General features: G+C 43.1%; 1 protein-coding gene across 1 annotated transcript in view; it reads right to left on the reverse strand.

Moving 5' to 3' along the window:
* Positions 1–18,678, reverse strand: part of PTPRJ (protein tyrosine phosphatase receptor type J) — an 80,570-nt gene that overhangs the window by 22,322 nt on the left and 39,570 nt on the right. The window contains exons 2-8 of the mRNA XM_075094604.1: positions 8,725–8,743; positions 7,540–7,707; positions 6,505–6,771; positions 5,699–5,965; positions 2,750–3,016; positions 1,869–2,135; positions 1,063–1,329 (exon numbers count right to left, since the gene is read on the reverse strand). Of these exons, the coding sequence (XP_074950705.1) occupies positions 1,063–1,329; positions 1,869–2,135; positions 2,750–3,016; positions 5,699–5,965; positions 6,505–6,771; positions 7,540–7,707; positions 8,725–8,743 (1,522 nt within the window). The remainder of the gene's footprint in view (positions 1–1,062; positions 1,330–1,868; positions 2,136–2,749; positions 3,017–5,698; positions 5,966–6,504; positions 6,772–7,539; positions 7,708–8,724; positions 8,744–18,678) is intronic.

Raw genomic sequence — 18,678 nt, forward strand, 5'->3', positions numbered from 1 at the left:
GTTTCAGACATTCATGCTGGGGCATCTCTAGAAAGGCCACAGGAGTTCTGGGGGATATTCTCTTTATTTCATTTCACATGCTAAAATTATTTCCTTCCACAGTGGGTTTCCAGACTGAGACACAGATGGAAATCAGGGAAAGAAGCAGAATGCAGGGTGATTTTGGTCTGTTAACTCAAAATATTGCCTGCGAGTCTTAATCTGAATCCTTCAGCCCAGGCTCTCCCCAAAATCAGCAGAAAGAAATGGGCTCCTTGAGCAGGTCCAACAGCTGACCCACTGTTGGGGGCTGTGTCTGCAAGCCTGATTCAGCATCAACACTAGGCAGACAAGACTTAACTCAGGCAGCTTAGACAAGCTCATCTGCTCAGTAGCAGGTCCAGGACACGTTGACTCTAACTGCTTTGCAGGGATGCTGCCTGTTCACTTTCCCTTCCTGAGCTAGACACACACACACAAAAAAAATCTTCCCCTCCCAGCTGCCCCTCTAATCCAGGAAAAGGTGCTACGGTGCAAAGCTGACAGCAACAGCACCAGACTCAACAATGTGACCTTAGGCACTGTCACATCCCACAGAACCCCCAGGCCAGGGACTCTGAAAGAGCTCAAAACAATCTCCAAGAAAAAGCCTCTGTGATCCCAGCCACCACATCCCTGCACACCATGTCCTTTGATATAAGCAGTAAAAACCTACTCCCAGAAGCATTATAGGGCGCCCCATTCAGCACTCAAGTCTAGAGAAAGTCATACTGTTGTAAGCAGCTGCATCTCTAGTCCTGAGCAGCCAGGCTGATGAAATAACTTCTTCACAGGCAATGCATGCACACAGAATTACATATAATCTCAGTCCTATTTGCTTTTACCAAAGGTGGCTTGGCACTCATGCTCACAGGCACCTGGAGCAAAGCAACGTTACAATAAGAAATAGTACAAAGTTGGAAACTGAAGCAGAGTAACTTTGTACAAGCTACATGTTTATTTGCAACTGAGAGGCACCATTTCCCTACTTGTACACAGGGTTACAGTGCACCAGAAATAGGGCTGCATGAAATTGTGACTTACTTGTATACAAGAGTAGAGACAACCCTTCTCCTTCCGTCTGACCATCAGCCGCTACTGCAAATACTGTGAAATTGTACATCGTCCCCGGGATTAACTCAGTAATTTCGATGTTGGTAACATTGGACGTCAGGTTCCAAACAGAGGTACCATTTACAACCTCTATCCTGAACGTGTAGGAGTTGGAAGCAGTGCTGTTCACCTCCCAGGATAATTGCACAGAAGTCACACCAACATATTCTGCCTTGAGATCAAGAACTGGGCTGGGCTCTGTGAAAGGCAAGACAACAATCCATCAACCTGCAAGAACATTGCTCACGTACATGGACAGAACAACACAGGCACACCGCTGCTTCACTCTCTTCGCATCACTCATCATTCAGAGTGCTGGAGCACCCTAACAACATCACCAGATGCTCCTGGAGGCTTTTGCATCAATGGGCAGCTAAGAGAGAACTGAGAAAAGGCATTCTGAGTGGGATTCATCTCCCTTTGACACTCCAAAGCAGAATCTCAGCTCACCACTGTGCCAGCACTCCCAGGGCTTCCTCTGGGAATCTAGAGAGGTGGGCAGGACAGGGATGATGATGGTGAAGAAGGAAGATAAATACAAAACAAAAACATCAGGGCTGTCTTTCTGCTGCACATTAACATCCTATCCTTTGTATATAGCGCAGATCAAGCTCCAGGACTAATATATCATGTCTGTTCGAAATAGCATTGAATTACAGTCCTCGCATACATAGTTAGAGCCCTGAGCTGCACAGCAAATTAGAGTCCACCAGAAACAGGGCTGCAATGCGACTTACTTGTATGCAGGGGGAGGGACAGTCCTTCTCCTTCCGTCTGACCATCAGCTGCTACTGCAAATACTGTGAAATTGTACATCGTCCCCGGGATTAACTCAGTAATTTCGATGTTGGTAACATTGGACGTCAGGTTCCAAACAGAGGTACCATTTACAACCTCTATCCTGAACGTGTAGGAGTTGGAAGCAGTGCTGTTCACCTCCCAGGATAATTGCACAGAAGTCACACCAACATATTCTGCCTTGAGATCAAGAACTGGGCTGGGCTCTGTGAAAGGCAAGACAACAATCCATCAACCTGCAAGAACATTGCTCACGTACATGGACAGAACAACACAGGCACACCGCTGCTTCACTCTCTTCGCATCACTCATCGTTCAGAGTGCAGAAGCACCTAACAACATCACCAGATGCTCCTGGAGGCTTTTGCATCAACGGGCAGCTAAGAGAGAACTGAGAAAAGGCATTCTGAGTGGGATTCATCTCCCTTTGACATTCCAAAGCAGAATCTCAGCTCACCACTGTGCCAGCACTCCCAGGGCTTCCTCTGGGAATCTAGAGAGGTGGGCAGGACAGGGATGATGATGATGGGAAGGAAGGTTTGTTGTTTTTTTTTCCATTGGTTGGTTGGTTTTGTTGTTGTGAGGAATTTTTTCTTTTGGGTTTGGTAGTTGAAGGAGCTTGTGTGGTTTTATTTTTAAAAAAACAATTTAAAAATCTAATTGGGGCTATGTTTCTTCTACACATTAACTCCTCATTCTTAGCAGGCAGCCCGTGTAAGGATTGTATTATATTTCAACTCTTGGGCAGGCAGACAGAACCTTGAGCTGCACAGCAAAATATGATACACCTGAATCACAGCTGCAAGAAACTGTGACTTACTTGTATACAAAAGTAGAGACAACCCTTCTCCTTTCGTCTGACCATCAGCCGCTACTGCAAATACTGTGAAATTGTACATCGTCCCCGGGATTAACTCAGTAATTTCGATGTTGGTAACATTGGACATCAGGTTCCAAACAGAGGTACCATCTACAACCTCTATCCTGAACGTGTAGGAGTTGGAAGCAGTGCTGTTCACCTCCCAGGATAATTGCACAGAAGTCACACCAACATATTCTGCCTTGAGATCAAGAACTGGGCTGGGCTCTGTGAAAGGCAAGACAACAATCCGTCAACGTGGCTGGAAAGAGAATAGACTAGCACAGAATAGCACAGCATAATTTCAGTTAGAAAGGATATACAACAATCATCTAGTCCAACTGCCTAACCGCTGCAGGGCTGACCAAAAGTTAAAGCATATTATTGAAGGCATTACCCAAATGCCTCTTAAACACTGCCAGTCTTGGGGCATCGACCACCTCCTTAGGAAACCTGTTCCAGTGTTTGAGCACCCTCTCTGTAAAGAAATACTTCCTAATGTCCAGGGTGAACCTCCTCTGGTGCAGCTTTGAACCATTCCCATGCATGCTATTGCTGGAGACAGGGAAGAGAGGCTCAGCACCTCCCTCTCCATGTCCCCTCTTCAGAAAGCTGTAGAAAGCAATGAGGTCACCCCTCAGTCTCCTTTTCTCCAAGCTAGACAAGTCCAAAGCCCTCAGTCGCTCCTCACAGGACACTTCTTCCAGCCCTTTCACCAGTTTTGCTGCCCTCCTCTGGATGCATTCGAGGACCTTTGCATCCTTCTTAAGTTGTGGGGCCCAGAACTGCACATGGTACTCAAGATGAGGCTGCACCAACACTGAATACAGCAGGATAATCACCTCTCTTGACTGGCTGGTTATGCTGTGCTCGATGCACGCCAGGACGCGGTTTGGCCTCTGGGCTCCCAGGGCACACTGCTGACTCGTAACGAGCCTGCTGTCAACCAGCACCCCCAGATCACTTTCCGCAGGGCTGCTCTCCAGCCACTCCTCTCCCAGTTTATACTTGTGCCTGGCGTTACTCCTTCCCAGGTGCAGAGTCTGGCATTTTGACTTGTTGAATTTCATCCCACTAATCATAGCCCAGTGCTCCAATCTATCTAAATCCCTCTGCAAGGCCTCCTGTCCCTCAAGAGAGTCAACAGCATCTCCCAGTTTGGTATCATCAGCAAACTTGATAATGGTGCATTCAACTCCTCCACCCAGATCACTGATAAACATACTGAACAGAGCTGGCCCTACAATTGAGCCCTGAGGAACAGTGCTGGTGACCAGTCGCCAGCCAGGTGTAGCCCCATTCATTACAACCCTCTGAGCCCTGCCCTTCAGCCAGCTCGTCATCCAGCGCACCATGAACCCGCTCACCCCACAGTTGAACAACTTGTCCAGAAGGATGCTGAGAGGGACAGTATCATCAAAAGCCTTACCAAAATCCAGAAAAGCTACATCCACTGCCTTCCCTTCATCAGCTAGGTGGGTGACCTTATCATAGAAGGATATCAAATTAGTTAAACAGGACTTCCCTTTTGTGAACCCATGCTGACTGTGCCCGATGATTGCATTATTCTTTAAATGCCTTTCAATGGTACACAGTACAATCTTCTCCATAATTTTTCCAGGAACTGAGGCTATTCTAACAGGTCTGTAGCTTCCCAGGTCTTCCCTCACACCCTTCTTGTAAACTGGAATAACACCGGCCTGCTTCCAGTCAGCAGGAACCTCCCCAGACTCCCAGCACCTTTGGTAGGTGATCGAGAGGGTTCCTGCCTTAACACCCACTAGCTCCTTCAGTACTCTGTGACGAACCCCATCAGGCCCCAGGGACCTGTGAACATTCAGCTGATAGAGCTGGTCCCTTATAACTTTGGTGTCAACAAACGCAGTCACTGTTCCCGCACTCATGGTTGTCCGACTCAGGGGATGGTGCAGGGTGCAGCCCAAGGTCTATCTGTATTCCTAAAGGCTGAGGCAAAAAAAAAAAAAAATAGTAGCATTGAATGCCTCTGCTTTTCCTTCATCCCTGTTAGTCAGGTGACCATCTTCAACAAGTATCAGCCCAATGTTTTCTTTAAGACCTCTTCCCACTATTAACATACTTAAAAAAGCCTTTTTTCTTGTCTGACACAACAATGGCCAGTTTCAACTCTAAGTTTTGGCCTTTCATGTCTTCTCCCTGCATATATGAACCACAGCTCTGTAACCTTCCTGCAAAGCCTGACCTTGCCTCACGAGAGCATATGATTTCTTTCTCCTCTTGAGCTCCACAAGGATTTCTCTCTTCAGCCATCTGGTCTTCTGCCCCACTGGCTTGGCATTTGACAGTGGAACTGCCTACTCCTGCACTTCTAAAAGGCGGTTCTTAAAAACTGACCAGCACTCATGGACTTCTAAGTCCTCAAAAGCAGATTCCCAGGGTACTCTGCTAAGTAGCTTCCTAAATAGCTTGAAGTTTGCTCTCTTGAAGTCCACAGTAGCAACTCCGCTGTCTTTTTTTCTTATTACACTGAAAATTTTAAATTCAACCATTTCATGATCGCTGCGGCCAAGACAGCCACATCCTGCATGAGTCCTTCTCTATTCACAGACAGCAAGTGTAGGAGGGCATCTTTCCTAGTTGGCTCACTGAGTCCTTGTGACAAGAAGTTATCTCCTACAAAAGGAGATAAAAGGAGATGAAGATGGAAGGGAGGGCAGGTGGGTTTTGTTTGGCTGGTTTTGCTTCTTTTTTTAAAAGAAGGAACATTTCTCTTTCACACATTAAGAACCCATGCTTAGTAGACAGCCCAGACTAGGCTCCAGGACTGAAACATCACATCTATACAGAACAGTTGTATATTTCAGCCCTCAGGGAGGTAGGCAGAGCACTGAACTCCCCACCAGAAGAAGGCTGCAAGTAACTGTGACTTACTTGTACACAGGCTTATGGACAACCCTTCTTCTTCCGTCTGACCATCAGCCGCTACTGCAAATACTGTGAAATTGTACATCGTCCCCGGGATTAACTCAGTAATTTCGATGTTGGTAACATTGGACGTCAGGTTCCAAACAGAGGTACCATTTACAACCTCTATCCTGAACGTGTAGGAGTTGGAAGCAGTGCTGTTCACCTCCCAGGATAATTGCACAGAAGTCACACCAACATATTCTGCCTTGAGATCAAGAACTGGGCTGGGCTCTGTGAAAGGCAAGACAACAATCCATCAACCTGCAAGAACATTGCTCACGTACATGGACAGAACAACACAGGCACACCGCTGCTTCACTCTCTTCGCATCACTCATCATTCAGAGTGCTGGAGCACCCTAACAACATCACCAGATGCTCCTGGAGGCTTTTGCATCAATGGGCAGCTAAGAGAGAACTGAGAAAAGGCATTCTGAGTGGGATTCATCTCCCTTTGACACCCCAAAGCAGAATCTCAGCTCACCACTGTGCCAGCACTCCCAGGGCTTCCTCTGGGAATCTAGAGAGGTGGGCAGGACAGGGATGATGATGGTGAAGAAGGAAGATAAATACAAAACAAAAACATCAGGGCTGTCTTTCTGCTGCACATTAACATCCTATCCTTTGTATATAGCGCAGATCGAGCTCCAGGACTAATATATCATGTCTGTTCGAAATAGCATTGAATTACAGTCCTCGCATACATAGTTAGAGCCCTGAGCTGCACAGCAAATTAGAGTCCACCAGAAACAGGGCTGCAATGCGACTTACTTGTATGCAGGGGGAGGGACAGTCCTTCTCCTTCCGTCTGACCATCAGCCGCTACTGCAAATACTGTGAAATTGTACATCGTCCCCGGGATTAACTCAGTAATTTCGATGTTGGTAACATTGGACGTCAGGTTCCAAACAGAGGTACCATCTACAACCTCTATCCTGAACGTGTAGGAGTTGGAAGCAGTGCTGTTCACCTCCCAGGATAATTGCACAGAAGTCACACCAACATATTCTGCCTTGAGATCAAGAACTGGGCTGGGCTCTGTGAAAGGCATGAAAAAACAAAATATCTTTTTATCTGCAATAATATTTGCTGGTTAATACATAAAGCGCTCTTCTCCCCCCCTACCCAAACAATAGGTCTTTAAAACAGTAGTTAGCCTGGGAAAATAATCGAGCCATCCTTACATGTTGCAAGGCATGCTTGCTAGCTCTGCAATCCACTGTTCCTCTAAATCCTCAAGTTTCACTTCATCTCAAGGAGTAAAACTGCCTAGGTGCAGCAGTTATTACCATCATGCCTCAGCTGTCAACTTCATGCATGTTGCTGAGAAAGACTGGAATACACAACCTGCTGTTATTTTTTCCTAAGTTGGCTATCCCAAAGAAAAGAGACTTTTTAGCTGCAAGATTCATACAGCTCTCCTCTAGATACATGATTACCTCTATACGCGGTAGAGTACTTCAGGTGTACTGTTATATATGCATTTCAAAGCTGTTTGTCACAGTATGTTTGAACTGTTGCAGCTGTAACCTAAAAAAGTCATAATAAGCAGGGAAGGGAGCCCAAGTCTAACAGTGATAAAATTATTTCAAGGCCCGGCAACAATCAGAGTGTTAAACTGCACTCCCAGTCAGCTGTGCAGATACATTTCTTTGGTCCATTCTCTACTCCAGTAAAGCCGCTGAATCTACACCCCTGCACGGTCTTTGCACTCTGGACCAGAGTTTGGGCTTAAAATGCTAACGCAGTATAAAACCACAAAACACCCTCAAGATTCACATCCCAGTTGCATTCCAATCCACTTACGTGTTACATTGTTCTGATCACTTATTGTGCTGTCAGCTACTGATACATCCCTGGACAAACTTCCACCTCTATAGGTTTCGTTCCCACTTGTAGAGTTTACTGATAAATTATCATTACTACTGGTTCCTGTTTCTGCAGTTACGTTGTTTGAAATGCAATCCTCAGTGCCTGAAAGAAAGAATACAAAGCAGTAAGTATCTTTACAAAACTTCTGGGCTTCCCATTTGCAAACGTACAGTCATTTTCAGATATCATGCACAGACCTGCAGTCACTTCTGTTTTTCCAGGTTGTTTTCCCTCAGAGATTTTGCTACACATTTCCTAGTTTTACCACTTTTAACTCTGTCAGACGACTTGATTTAGGTTAAGAGATTGCCACATTATTTCAGTCATTCACTGACTCTACTGGTTTGGATGAAAGCTACTATGATCTGCTGTTTTTTTCAGTGCCGTTTTGTTGGAGAAGAATGGAACCAACTTGCAGCTGCATTCTGCATGTGTATCCTTCTCATGTATTATCATAAGCCAGCTGCTTTACTTAACCTGGCACAGCAATTCTGTCTCTTCCCTTCAGTATATGAGCAAAAAAGTTCTCATATTCACACAGTGCGTTCCCACAAGTAAGGAAGAGACATGGTATACCTAGAGAGAACAACTTCAGGTTGAGATAGCACAGCTCAAAGTGTGGAGAGAGTTGATTCAGGCCCTAAAATTTAAAGGCTAACTCATGCAAACCTGATGTTCAATATTAAAGTAGAACTCATTTGCAAGTACTTTTTGAAATTTTTGCCACATAAAAACTTGTCATCTTGGCAAGTACAGCAGTTGCTGTACTCACTTTAGAAAATCCTTGAAGCATCACTTTGGGTGTCGTCTTTTGTTTTGGGATGGGTTTGTTTTGAAAAACATACTTAAAGGCAATATAATCTTCCTACGTACATTGTATCTGTACTTGATTTTACCAGAATCCTTTACAAACTGAAAAGCAAAGGGATTAAAATATCCTTAAACACATTGCAGGAATTAGTCACTAAAGTGAGTTTAAATTTTTGAAAGCTATTTCTAAGAACTCTTTTCAGGAATTCCTTTTAAAATACTTAGCTGATACTGTTCAATCTTTCTTAAAAGATATTAAGAAAATGAGAGTCATTAAAAAATATAATTGAGTAACAGAATGATACTTACAGGCAATTGTAGATCTGACCTGGAAAAAAAAAAAAGATAAATTAAAACTTTTAAACTACTGAAAGCTGAAATAAAATAAAGACTGGTTTAATTAACATATGGGGAGAGGAAATCAGTTTAAAAAAAGAAAAGAAATCTCTTGTTGTGCTCCAGACTTTTCAACCCGGAACAAAGATACCTAAAAAATCTACTGACACAAGAATAATACCAAAAGTATACCAAACTATTAGAGAAAAAGGCCCCAAACATTCCCGTAAAAGGTTAGCTACTTTTTTTAAAAAAGACCAACAACCAGTTTATTTGATCAGAAGACCAGCTTGCATAACACATGCTGATTATTTTGCACATATAAATTTAAAAACAAAACCTACAAGCTCTTAGCTGAAAGACACTTTAGTTAGTACTTTTGACAACATCCCACAAAAAGCAGCAGATGTGAATTAGGTCTTTTTTATGCATAAGATTTTTCCTTTCATCCCATTGCTGTATAAATTTTATTATTACTTCTCACAAAAGAATATTTTGCATTTTCTGAAACAAACTCAGTGTAGTCAGAGTTCAAAACACTTAGTATATATTCTGAAATCTAGTTTGTATATATGTACCTATCTATAAAGTATCAGCAGTTACCTTTTAACTGCAACCTGAAACTACTCTGCTAGTAATACTGACAAGCACACCAGAATTTTCGTTTGAAAATGTATTTTTTAGTCTTGCAACTTCATGCTTTTACTTCCAAATAAGCCATTTCCCTTCCTGTTAGCATGCAAGCTAGCCTCTAAACTGTTTTCTTCATCTTCCTCCAGATGGCAGCACAAAATGCTCCTAAAGGAGTGAAATAAAAGCCCCAGACTGAGGTCTGCAGGCACGTGAGAGGAAAACTGTGATTTCCTGAGACCCTCCAAGACTCTCGTAGCCAGCTGACGCAACTGACTGCAGCAGCTGGTTTTGTCATGTAACAGATTACTTCAGCAATTGTACCAGGGACTAAATGCAACTATTCACCTTGCAAAGCTACACATGACAAGGCAAGGCAAAAACAAGCATGCAGGCATACATGTCGCACAGATGGGCATGTCCCCAGCATGGTGCTGCAGATGCACAGGTCACAGCGCTTTGTGCCAGGGAGGCTTGTGGGCATGGGAGGTTTCTGCCCATGCACCTCTGGGTCTGGGTTTGGCATCACAGTGGGTGCAGGCAGAGGCAGTCACCAGTCCTGGCTGCTCTAACATCACCTGCAGAAGGACCAGTCCTTCGGATGGACCTTATACTGTGTTGCTCCTACAAAATCCAGCTTAGCTTTATGCCGGATGGTGCCTTACCCACACAAGGCACCAAGCCTGCTGACTGCAGAGGTTGACACATTTATCTAAAGCATTTGAAATAGTCTCATTTTCTCTTTCCACCCTGTTTTCTTAGACAGTTTCTTAGCTGTTTCTGCAATTCCACGAGCTAACTCAAAATAAGCAGCTATATCACAACAACCCAATGCAATGCTTGAATCCCAAATCACTCACTCCCCCAGCTCACACGTTGCTGGTGCCACAAGTAGCTCCATCAGCAGTAGCTCCCCACACCACAGTTGTGGGCCCAAGCAGACACACTCTCAAGAAGTAGTCAGAAGATAACAATAAATTGTCTTGTTCTCCATATGAGAGACTACAAAAAGCACTCTCCACAAAGATGAGGCAGGCTAGCTGACTAAAAGCAACACTAGAAACAACCCCTCCAGCTTTACAGTAAAGAGAAATGCAGCATAAGCAAGCTTCAAGTGGAGAGACACCCTTCCAGCCTGTGATGGTCTCACTGCCACAACAAAAAGTGTTTGGGCACACTTCCTATGCAAAGCAGCACTTGTAAGCATCAAAGAACTAACGTCTGGTCTTCTCCAGCACAGCCCTACTGACAACACAGGATACAAAGGACATTACTTGGGACATTGACGTCCTACATACAAGTGTGAGGTTCCTCTTCAACCTTTCTAAATACTTGAGAGCCCAGCCAAACTACGAGGCTCTTAGAAAGTAAGGAAGAGTTCATCTGCACTCAGGTCAAGAGCCCTTCTGTGCTCTTTCACAAAGAAGTGGCCAAGGAAGAAGAGACTACAAAGGAAAAAGCCACTCTTAAGGCAGAAGAACGCTACCATGCAGCGTTCAGAGCAGAAGTGCTAAGCTACATAGAAACAACCGCTGAATGATGGGTAAGAGGTGAGATTCCCTGAAAAGCAGGGCAATCTAAAAGCAAAGAGAGATGCTGTGTTTAGTAAGAAAGGGAAATCACAAGAAGAAGAACAAAACCAATAGGAAATGCCACAGGACTAAGCCACCATAATTTCTGTATCCCTACAGACAAAACAGTAAAAGCCTGACATTATTCACAACCTGTCCTTGAGTTACTTTCTCTTCTGTAAAACTGCCTGAAGATGATGATGTTTCTTGTCTCCTTCTCCCCATGTTCTGAATTCAGGGGCAACAGGAACAACAGACGTCATGTGACTGAGAAACAGGTATGCCACTATCAAGCCCCCTGCACCCCTGCTTCTCACCTCCCCATTTCTTCCCTCCCAGCTCAACGAAGCAGCTTATTGATTCCTGTTCTACCCCCAGCTACAGCCATCTGATCTAACAGCAAATTCTTATCAAGCTGGTAGAAACTTGGTGGTACTGTCACACATGGGTTTTGTTAATGATGCTCAAACAACAAAAGGGAAGTTATGCTAAAACTCCTGTCGTGTGATGAATGACCAGCTTCCCATCACTTTACTTGATTTTGTTTACCACACACTTTGGCAATTCCCCCTCACAATACCCCTCTGACTTTCCAGAACCCCATGTGCAAACCAAATTCAAAAAACCTCATCCCATCAGCAGCAGGCAGGCCTCCTGAAATGCAAAACTGCGCAAAACAAATTATTCCATCCCCAAGCATCAGCCTGCCTGACTCAGTCATTCCATGCTATATTTTTCAACAAAAGCTGTGAACGGAACTGTTCTCCAGCCTTATGTTATTACTTAATGAGATGCTATTTATACAAAACGTTTGTTATTTCAGAGGATATTTGTGCTGAGCACCTGATTCTCCTTGTGTTTGCATCTAATCTATCAGAAGCCCTGTCATTTCCGCTTTTCAATGACATGAATCCTTATTACTCATGTATAGAGTTGGGCACTTTTTTAACCAAAAAAATGGAACTTGGGGTAGAGGTGGAACATCCCTCCCTAAGAAAACACTCAACAGATCAAGAGAGAGCAAAATGCTAAACACCGAACATTTCAACTGAACAGGAGAGGTGTATATACAAACTCATCACTGTCGTCGGCTGTGGCAAATGAATCATTTCACGTGTCACACAGCCATGCTTCGAGCCTGATCAAAGGCTGTACATTCCAAAGGTGCTGAATAATTCATCTGCACTCATGCCAGGTCTGTCCTGTGCTCCTTATGTGTGCAGTTTCTTGACCAGGAGTTGGTGGTGTATAATAGAAGAAGGATTCAGCTCCATCCTCCTCAGGTATACAGTGGGTCACCTAATTGAGGAATTACTATTACTAGTCTCACAGGTAATTGTATCGAGAAAGAAATAAGATGGGCTGCAGGAACATCTTCAAAAATATTAAGTGACTGAGAAGCCCAAGTTCCAGTGATATTTGATAAGACTCAAACTAAGACTGAGATATTTTCAGGAGCAGGATTTAGAATGTGCCTGCTGTACACTTGTATCGGGGGAGCCACAGGAGCTGGTCAGCAGTGGGGAAGACAGTCATGCCTCCCCTTCCGCTGACTGCAAGGCTTTAGATCAGGCTAGGCTCTGCTGCCAACCTGTATCCTCTAATGAAGTCAGGGTTCCTGTAACGGAGGAAAACCCTTGTCGACAGCAACCCACCTGCCTGGGGTGCTCCAGTTTCCAAAACAAACAATGTGGTTTGGTTCATGTAAATACAAGGTTAAGAAGCTGGCTATACAGTCAAAGTGAGCAAACCAAAAAATCCTAACCAAAAAACCCCCTTAGCCACAAATCCTTTATAAGAACACTACTCAAGACTGCTGCTTACTACTTTTTGTGTGCTCACCAGTGTGTACTCTGTGACTCAGATGCAAAAAACCAGGAAATTAATCACACCCCTCTCAAAGCTAATGATCTTTCACATGCGTACCTTCAGATCTTCTCTTCTCCACCTACCCATCCTCTCAGGTTTGAAGGAGCTCAGCAAAAATACCACCAAACTACCACAGCGGTCTCCAAATTCTCTCTCAATACCCTTTCACAAAAGCAACAGCATAATTAAGATCACTGCCCCAGCAACCCTGGTCTCACTTCCATTTTTTTTTTCCCTGCTATGCCCACCTACCATTAGTTGTCCCACATCCATAACTATGGGCTTTAGGGTAGGCCACCAGACTGCAACCATCACAATGGTTTTAAGACTCCAGGGTTTGCTTTGCTGATGTTATCAGTCATCGCTGCTCAGCTGACAAACATTAACCAGCAAAGACACAGTAATTTAGCCACTTGCAGACTGCTCTGTCACCTCTCATATTTTATACTCGCCATAGGTTTATTCAGAAAGCATTCCCACAGAAAGGTTTTATTCAAGGTCACACAAAGTAAGTGAAAATTAAACTCTGGGCGACTGTGAAGCCCCACAATAATGGAAGGATTGCTGAGGTATTGCATCTACAGACTGACATAGCTTTCCAATACTTGCTGATTTTCTAGGATCTGTAAGGCATTGACTGCTATTCCAGCTGGGGACATCTTCCCACTGCATTGGGAGTGTAAAGTCTAAATCAGCAGGGAGTCACACCTTCCTGCAGGAGACAAGTCTCAGAGACAGGATGGGGTTTTGAAAGATATAATGTTTCTGTCTCTTGCAAGCCATCTCAGGGCTGTTTCACTTCATTCATTTTCACGTTACATCCAAATTAATGATGCTTGTAGGCTTACAGCACCAGGCAAGAAAAATGAGATCACCTGAACTGTGGCATGGAACTATGTGCCTAAACCTGTATGAACCTAGTTCAAGTAACATGCCTGCCTTTGGTAATTTCTGGGGTTTGGTGTGAAAAAATATAATACTGGAAAATGAGCTAAAATATACTTATGTAATATTTTCCCGTTTTCTAATTTCTTCCTAAAATGTCATAAGTCCTCAGTGGCAAAGGATTTCTCTGTATTTAAGCAGACAACTTCTAAGCGCAAATTGTTATACTGTTAATATTATTTTAAAATGCATAGAAATTCATACAGAATTAAAGATATACCAAGAAAAGCAAGTGTTTTCCCCTGTACTTATTTTATGAAAAGAAAAGACAATGTAGATTAAGCCTGTGTGCTGTAGATTCACTCCAAGCTATGCTAACAGTTCAGTTATCAATTTCAGGTGCATTTGTGAGCGCTTAGCCCTCAGGATTTGTGTATCAAGTCCTTACTACCTGGAGGAAGACATAGTCAACAGGAGGCTAAGTCAGAAGCTAACATTTAATTATGCTATTTAGTTTCATTTAAGATTACTTTCTGGATCTGGTGCTAGGGTTTGGGTGTAGGCTTCTTTGTTTTGTTTTATGGGTTTTTTTGTTTGTGGGTTTTGGTTTTTTTGTTTGTTTTGGGTTTTTTCCTATCCTTTTCCAGTGTATATTTACCCTGCTAAATTCATTTTAACCATAATGCACAACAGGTTTTTTGATTCAAATCAACTCTAGATGATCTCAATAATATGACACATTCACTTCCAATGACAAACTGAAAATATGCTGTGGCAACTGTCAGCTCCACATGTTTTCCCTCTGGTATCTTAGGCAGGCACTCACGGCCCATCCACAAAACACTGTTTCACAGAATGTTTGGTTTAAGTGGGTTTATCCTGAGGAAAAAACCCTCTAATTTTAGAAGCAGCGCTCTAAGTTTTTGCAAGATCTTTGGAGTCTTCTCTTCCTTTAACCTTAGATGAGCAGCTCCACTAATGAGACTGCATGGGACCAAATGGAGATCCAGAACCCAGAAGAAAGAAACATGAGCTGATGTTTATTATTAATTAGGTAGGGCTGGACCCTCTTATGACACCATGTTGTATTAGGAAGCTATGCAAAACCCTAGAGCAGTCAACAGCCATACACAACTGTGCATAGGCTATTTTGAGCTATTCTGCAGTTATGTGAAAGAGGAAAGACTATTTCTACTTTGCATGTATTTATACTTTACCCCTGACATTTCTAAATTCTCTCTTCCCTGAAGCAAGCTTTTCTCCAAAGAGGGACCAAATATAATTTTTTCCACTGGCTTTTATGAAAACAGATGAGGAGATTCTGGTTTGTGCAGTACCTCCAGTGAACTAAAAATGTTGTGGAAACAAAGCCTTGTAGGAAAGCCAAGATGAGACACCACGTGAAAATCTGTGGTAAAACATACTGGATACAGTTCGTTCTTCCTCTCCTGATTTTTCTCCAAATTTTACCTGTGTCTGCTTCTCAGATGGCTAACCTAGGAGTGAGGAGTTTTCTGGGCAACATATCCAAAATAAAGAGGAAAAACATAGAATGGATCTCATCTGAATTGTACCTGTTAGATCCATTTCCCCTTCCTCAGTCCTACTTTCAACAAAAGACTCCTTGCATAAGTTTTCTTGTGGTTTGGTACAAGGAAGTGATTCACCTACCTGTGCATGTACAAAGCAGAGAAGCTCAGAAATACCTAAAGACCAAGCAGCACAGATTTTGGTAGGAAATGGGCTGACAATAGGCCTAGACACCAAGCACGACTGCATCACAACTGATGGCTCTCTCACCACTGACCCTAGGAAGCTCCATTAGACTTCTTTCCAACGGACTCCAGATCAAGTGCCAGTTTAAAACTTTTCCATGCAACCCAGTAGTTCTCTGTTTCCCCCAGACCTGCAGGTCCTGATGAACCACAGGCAGTAGGTGCTGCAAACTACCTCACAGTCCAGTAGCATCCCTCCAAGCAGTCTGCAATCTTCCAACTGAGAAAACAACAACAAAACTTCATCCTGGCAAAAGGCTGAGAAGTTTCAATGAGTTTTAATTATTTGCATAGCCCAATAAGTCCTACATGTAATGTCTCTTCAGAGATGATCCTGCTGAAGGAGATTACAAAGATAACAGTGTGCTTATCTGACAATGGCAATGAGTAATATTTAAAACAACTGCTTACTAAAATCCAATTTGTTACCTTACTGAAGCTGCACATCATAACCGACACCACTGAAACTGCAGCTGGGTCTGCAACAAGCAATGCCTGAATTGAAAAACCTCCTCTTTTAGTAAGAATTTTCAGTTAATGCTGCCAGTCATTTTCTTTCAAATGAATGCATCAGCCTTTATTTTATGTGAACAAGGCACATTCCTGCATGTAGCCTAACAGCACTATTTTTTCACTCTGAGTCATTACTCAGGCACACCCTGGAAGGAGGAGGATACAATGAAAAACAAAACACAAAAAAAAAAGACAGACTCCTGTGGCAACCATACAATGCTGTCCCCAAATTAGCAGGGCTGGCCACCCAGGCAACACGGAAAACGTACACCAGAGCCAGCAGCCGCCTGGCCTTTGGGGCACAGCCATGAAAACAAGGGGCATTTCTTGACAAGGCCCCATTTCAGATCTGCTTAGCTGAGCGCAATTGAGACTCTCAAGTTTCTTTCTCATCACAAGTAGGTTTCACTTTCCTGAGCTGGACACTTTAGACTGCACGGTCTTTGCTCAGGAAAGCGTTAAAAGACACTTTACAAGAAGAACAACATTGAACTGGATTTGGTTTGAGAGTTTTCCAAGTAAAACTAGCTGTGAAGGGATTTTAAAACTTATACAAAAGCTCAAACACAACATCAAGAAAGATTATGCTGAAAATAAAGACCAAATTTTTGATCTATGACACCCTGTCTAGGGGCAGGAGAACCATGGCCTGTGAAAGCTTTCAGCTTGCTCACATAGAGCTCAAAACTGTCTTGCTAGGTAGAAAATCCTTTTTTTGTGGCAGTCTTGATGCTGGTACATGACGGGCTTGTTGTTTTCTGCCTTACTGCTATACTTTTCTTAGGACAGTTTATCTTTTTGCCCTTAGCAGGGTCCTGAAAACTTTCTAATTTGAAAAGCAATGAGGTGTGCAGCTGGGAAAAACCAGCCTGTGACCACTGCTTGACACAGAGGCCTCTCAGGCTAACCTTCATCTCCTCCTTCACGCTCTGTTACTGTTTATTACCATTTATTTATGCTCCTTCAGCAGCACATTCAGTTCTAACTCCATGTAAAATGCTCCACTAGAATCCAAAGTTATCTGTACGGCACTGCCCTTGCCCCATTGCTAGGTAAATCTACCCAAAGGGAGGGAGGAAAAGCAATCCTTCCCCACCATCCCCAAAAAGCAGCTCTGGTTTGGTAGTGCAACCTTGAGACCACTAGAGGCCCCAGTAAAACCACCAAACTTCAGCCCAAGTGATTAACGGCAGTTAAATATGCCTAAATTCCCATAAAAGTTGACATATTCTGGAAAGTGCAAGGCTAAGGATGACCATGCTAGAGCGTAAAGTGGGGAGGCAGATGTAAACACTGGCTCATATGCAGGTTATGGGAGCTAGTGACTATGCCCAGTTGGCTAAGGCAGGCTCAGTGCATCTTCAAGCATCACAAACCTGTCACAATAGAAGTAATGCTATACAATAAATTACTGGCTGGAACTTAAAACTTCTTCACGGTGCTTATTTACTACATCTCACATCTTCAGCTGCACTGTTTTGTATTGAATCTACATTTTCTGATGGTCCCTAAAAGCAAAGTAGTATTTGATCAACTTCTTCAAAACAAATGCAAATTGCCTCATAGCAAATAATGTGGTACTAAACCTTTTCCAACTCTAAAATAAGTCAGGTATCTGGCTGATCTACAAGGATCAGATTATCACAAACACAAACAATTCGATTAAACAATGTTTTCCCATATGCAGCACCATGGGGTTGGAGGGACACCCTTGAGGTTTGCCTGCAACTGTCAGCCCATTTAATCCCTTAATGAATTTAAACTGTAGCAAAAGACAAATGGACTGCAAGTGTTCAAAACATGTAGTAGCACTCCTGGGAGGGAACAAAAGACCTCATTGTATGGCTCCAGTAAGTTCATCTAGGGCTCTGGTAGAGTCTCTCTTTTCCTCCTCTTTGAACAGAAGCTGAATAGAAACAGGAATGAGAATTGGCTCCACCATCACCCCATCACCAGACTCGCCTCTGTGAATACATTATGGCTACATGAGATGTTATTCACTGACAACAACGTGGGCTCTCTCTCACCAGTCAATAGACATGTCTATCAAAGGCCAACTTCATGGCCATCTGAGAGGACCAGCTATGGTGGAAAAAGGCTAGGTGATGCCGGGTAAGAACTGGAAAGGAAACGGACACTGCAGCTTGACCAGCTGCAAACCTTTTATTCTAGAAAATAATATCCATGGCTTCTTTCTCCTTCCAAGTTACATGAAGGAGTTCCTGCTGATCTGTATGTTTGGTTTAGCTCTGATACAGATCAAATAGCTAGTAGCTTATTTCAAACTCTTATATTTAAGAGAAAGATATGTTTATGTTACTTATTATGAGTCTTGAAACATGTCCATTTCAAATAAATTGCATATTGCATCACTGTGGAGTGTTTGCTTAGCCTTGTAGTCACTTGAAAAAATAAACAGAGAAGGCTTTTAAGAGTCAATTTTTACAACATTTTGATTGTAATTTGCTTAGAGCAATAACATCACTGATATGGCTTCCCATAGCCTTCACTATTTCCATACAATTACAGATTTTCTGCTACCAGTATTACCAGAATACAAAAGCATGCCTCTTCCCATTGCATAGTCTTAACAGACAAATTCAAAGTTTTCATAAAAGATTACTGAAAATAACCTTTAAAAAATGCAATTAAGTGAAAGACAAGCATTTCTTAAGTTTATCCAA

The sequence above is a fragment of the Phalacrocorax aristotelis genome, chromosome 5 (genome assembly GCF_949628215.1).
Source record: "Phalacrocorax aristotelis chromosome 5, bGulAri2.1, whole genome shotgun sequence".
Classification (NCBI taxonomy): domain Eukaryota; kingdom Metazoa; phylum Chordata; class Aves; order Suliformes; family Phalacrocoracidae; genus Phalacrocorax; species Phalacrocorax aristotelis.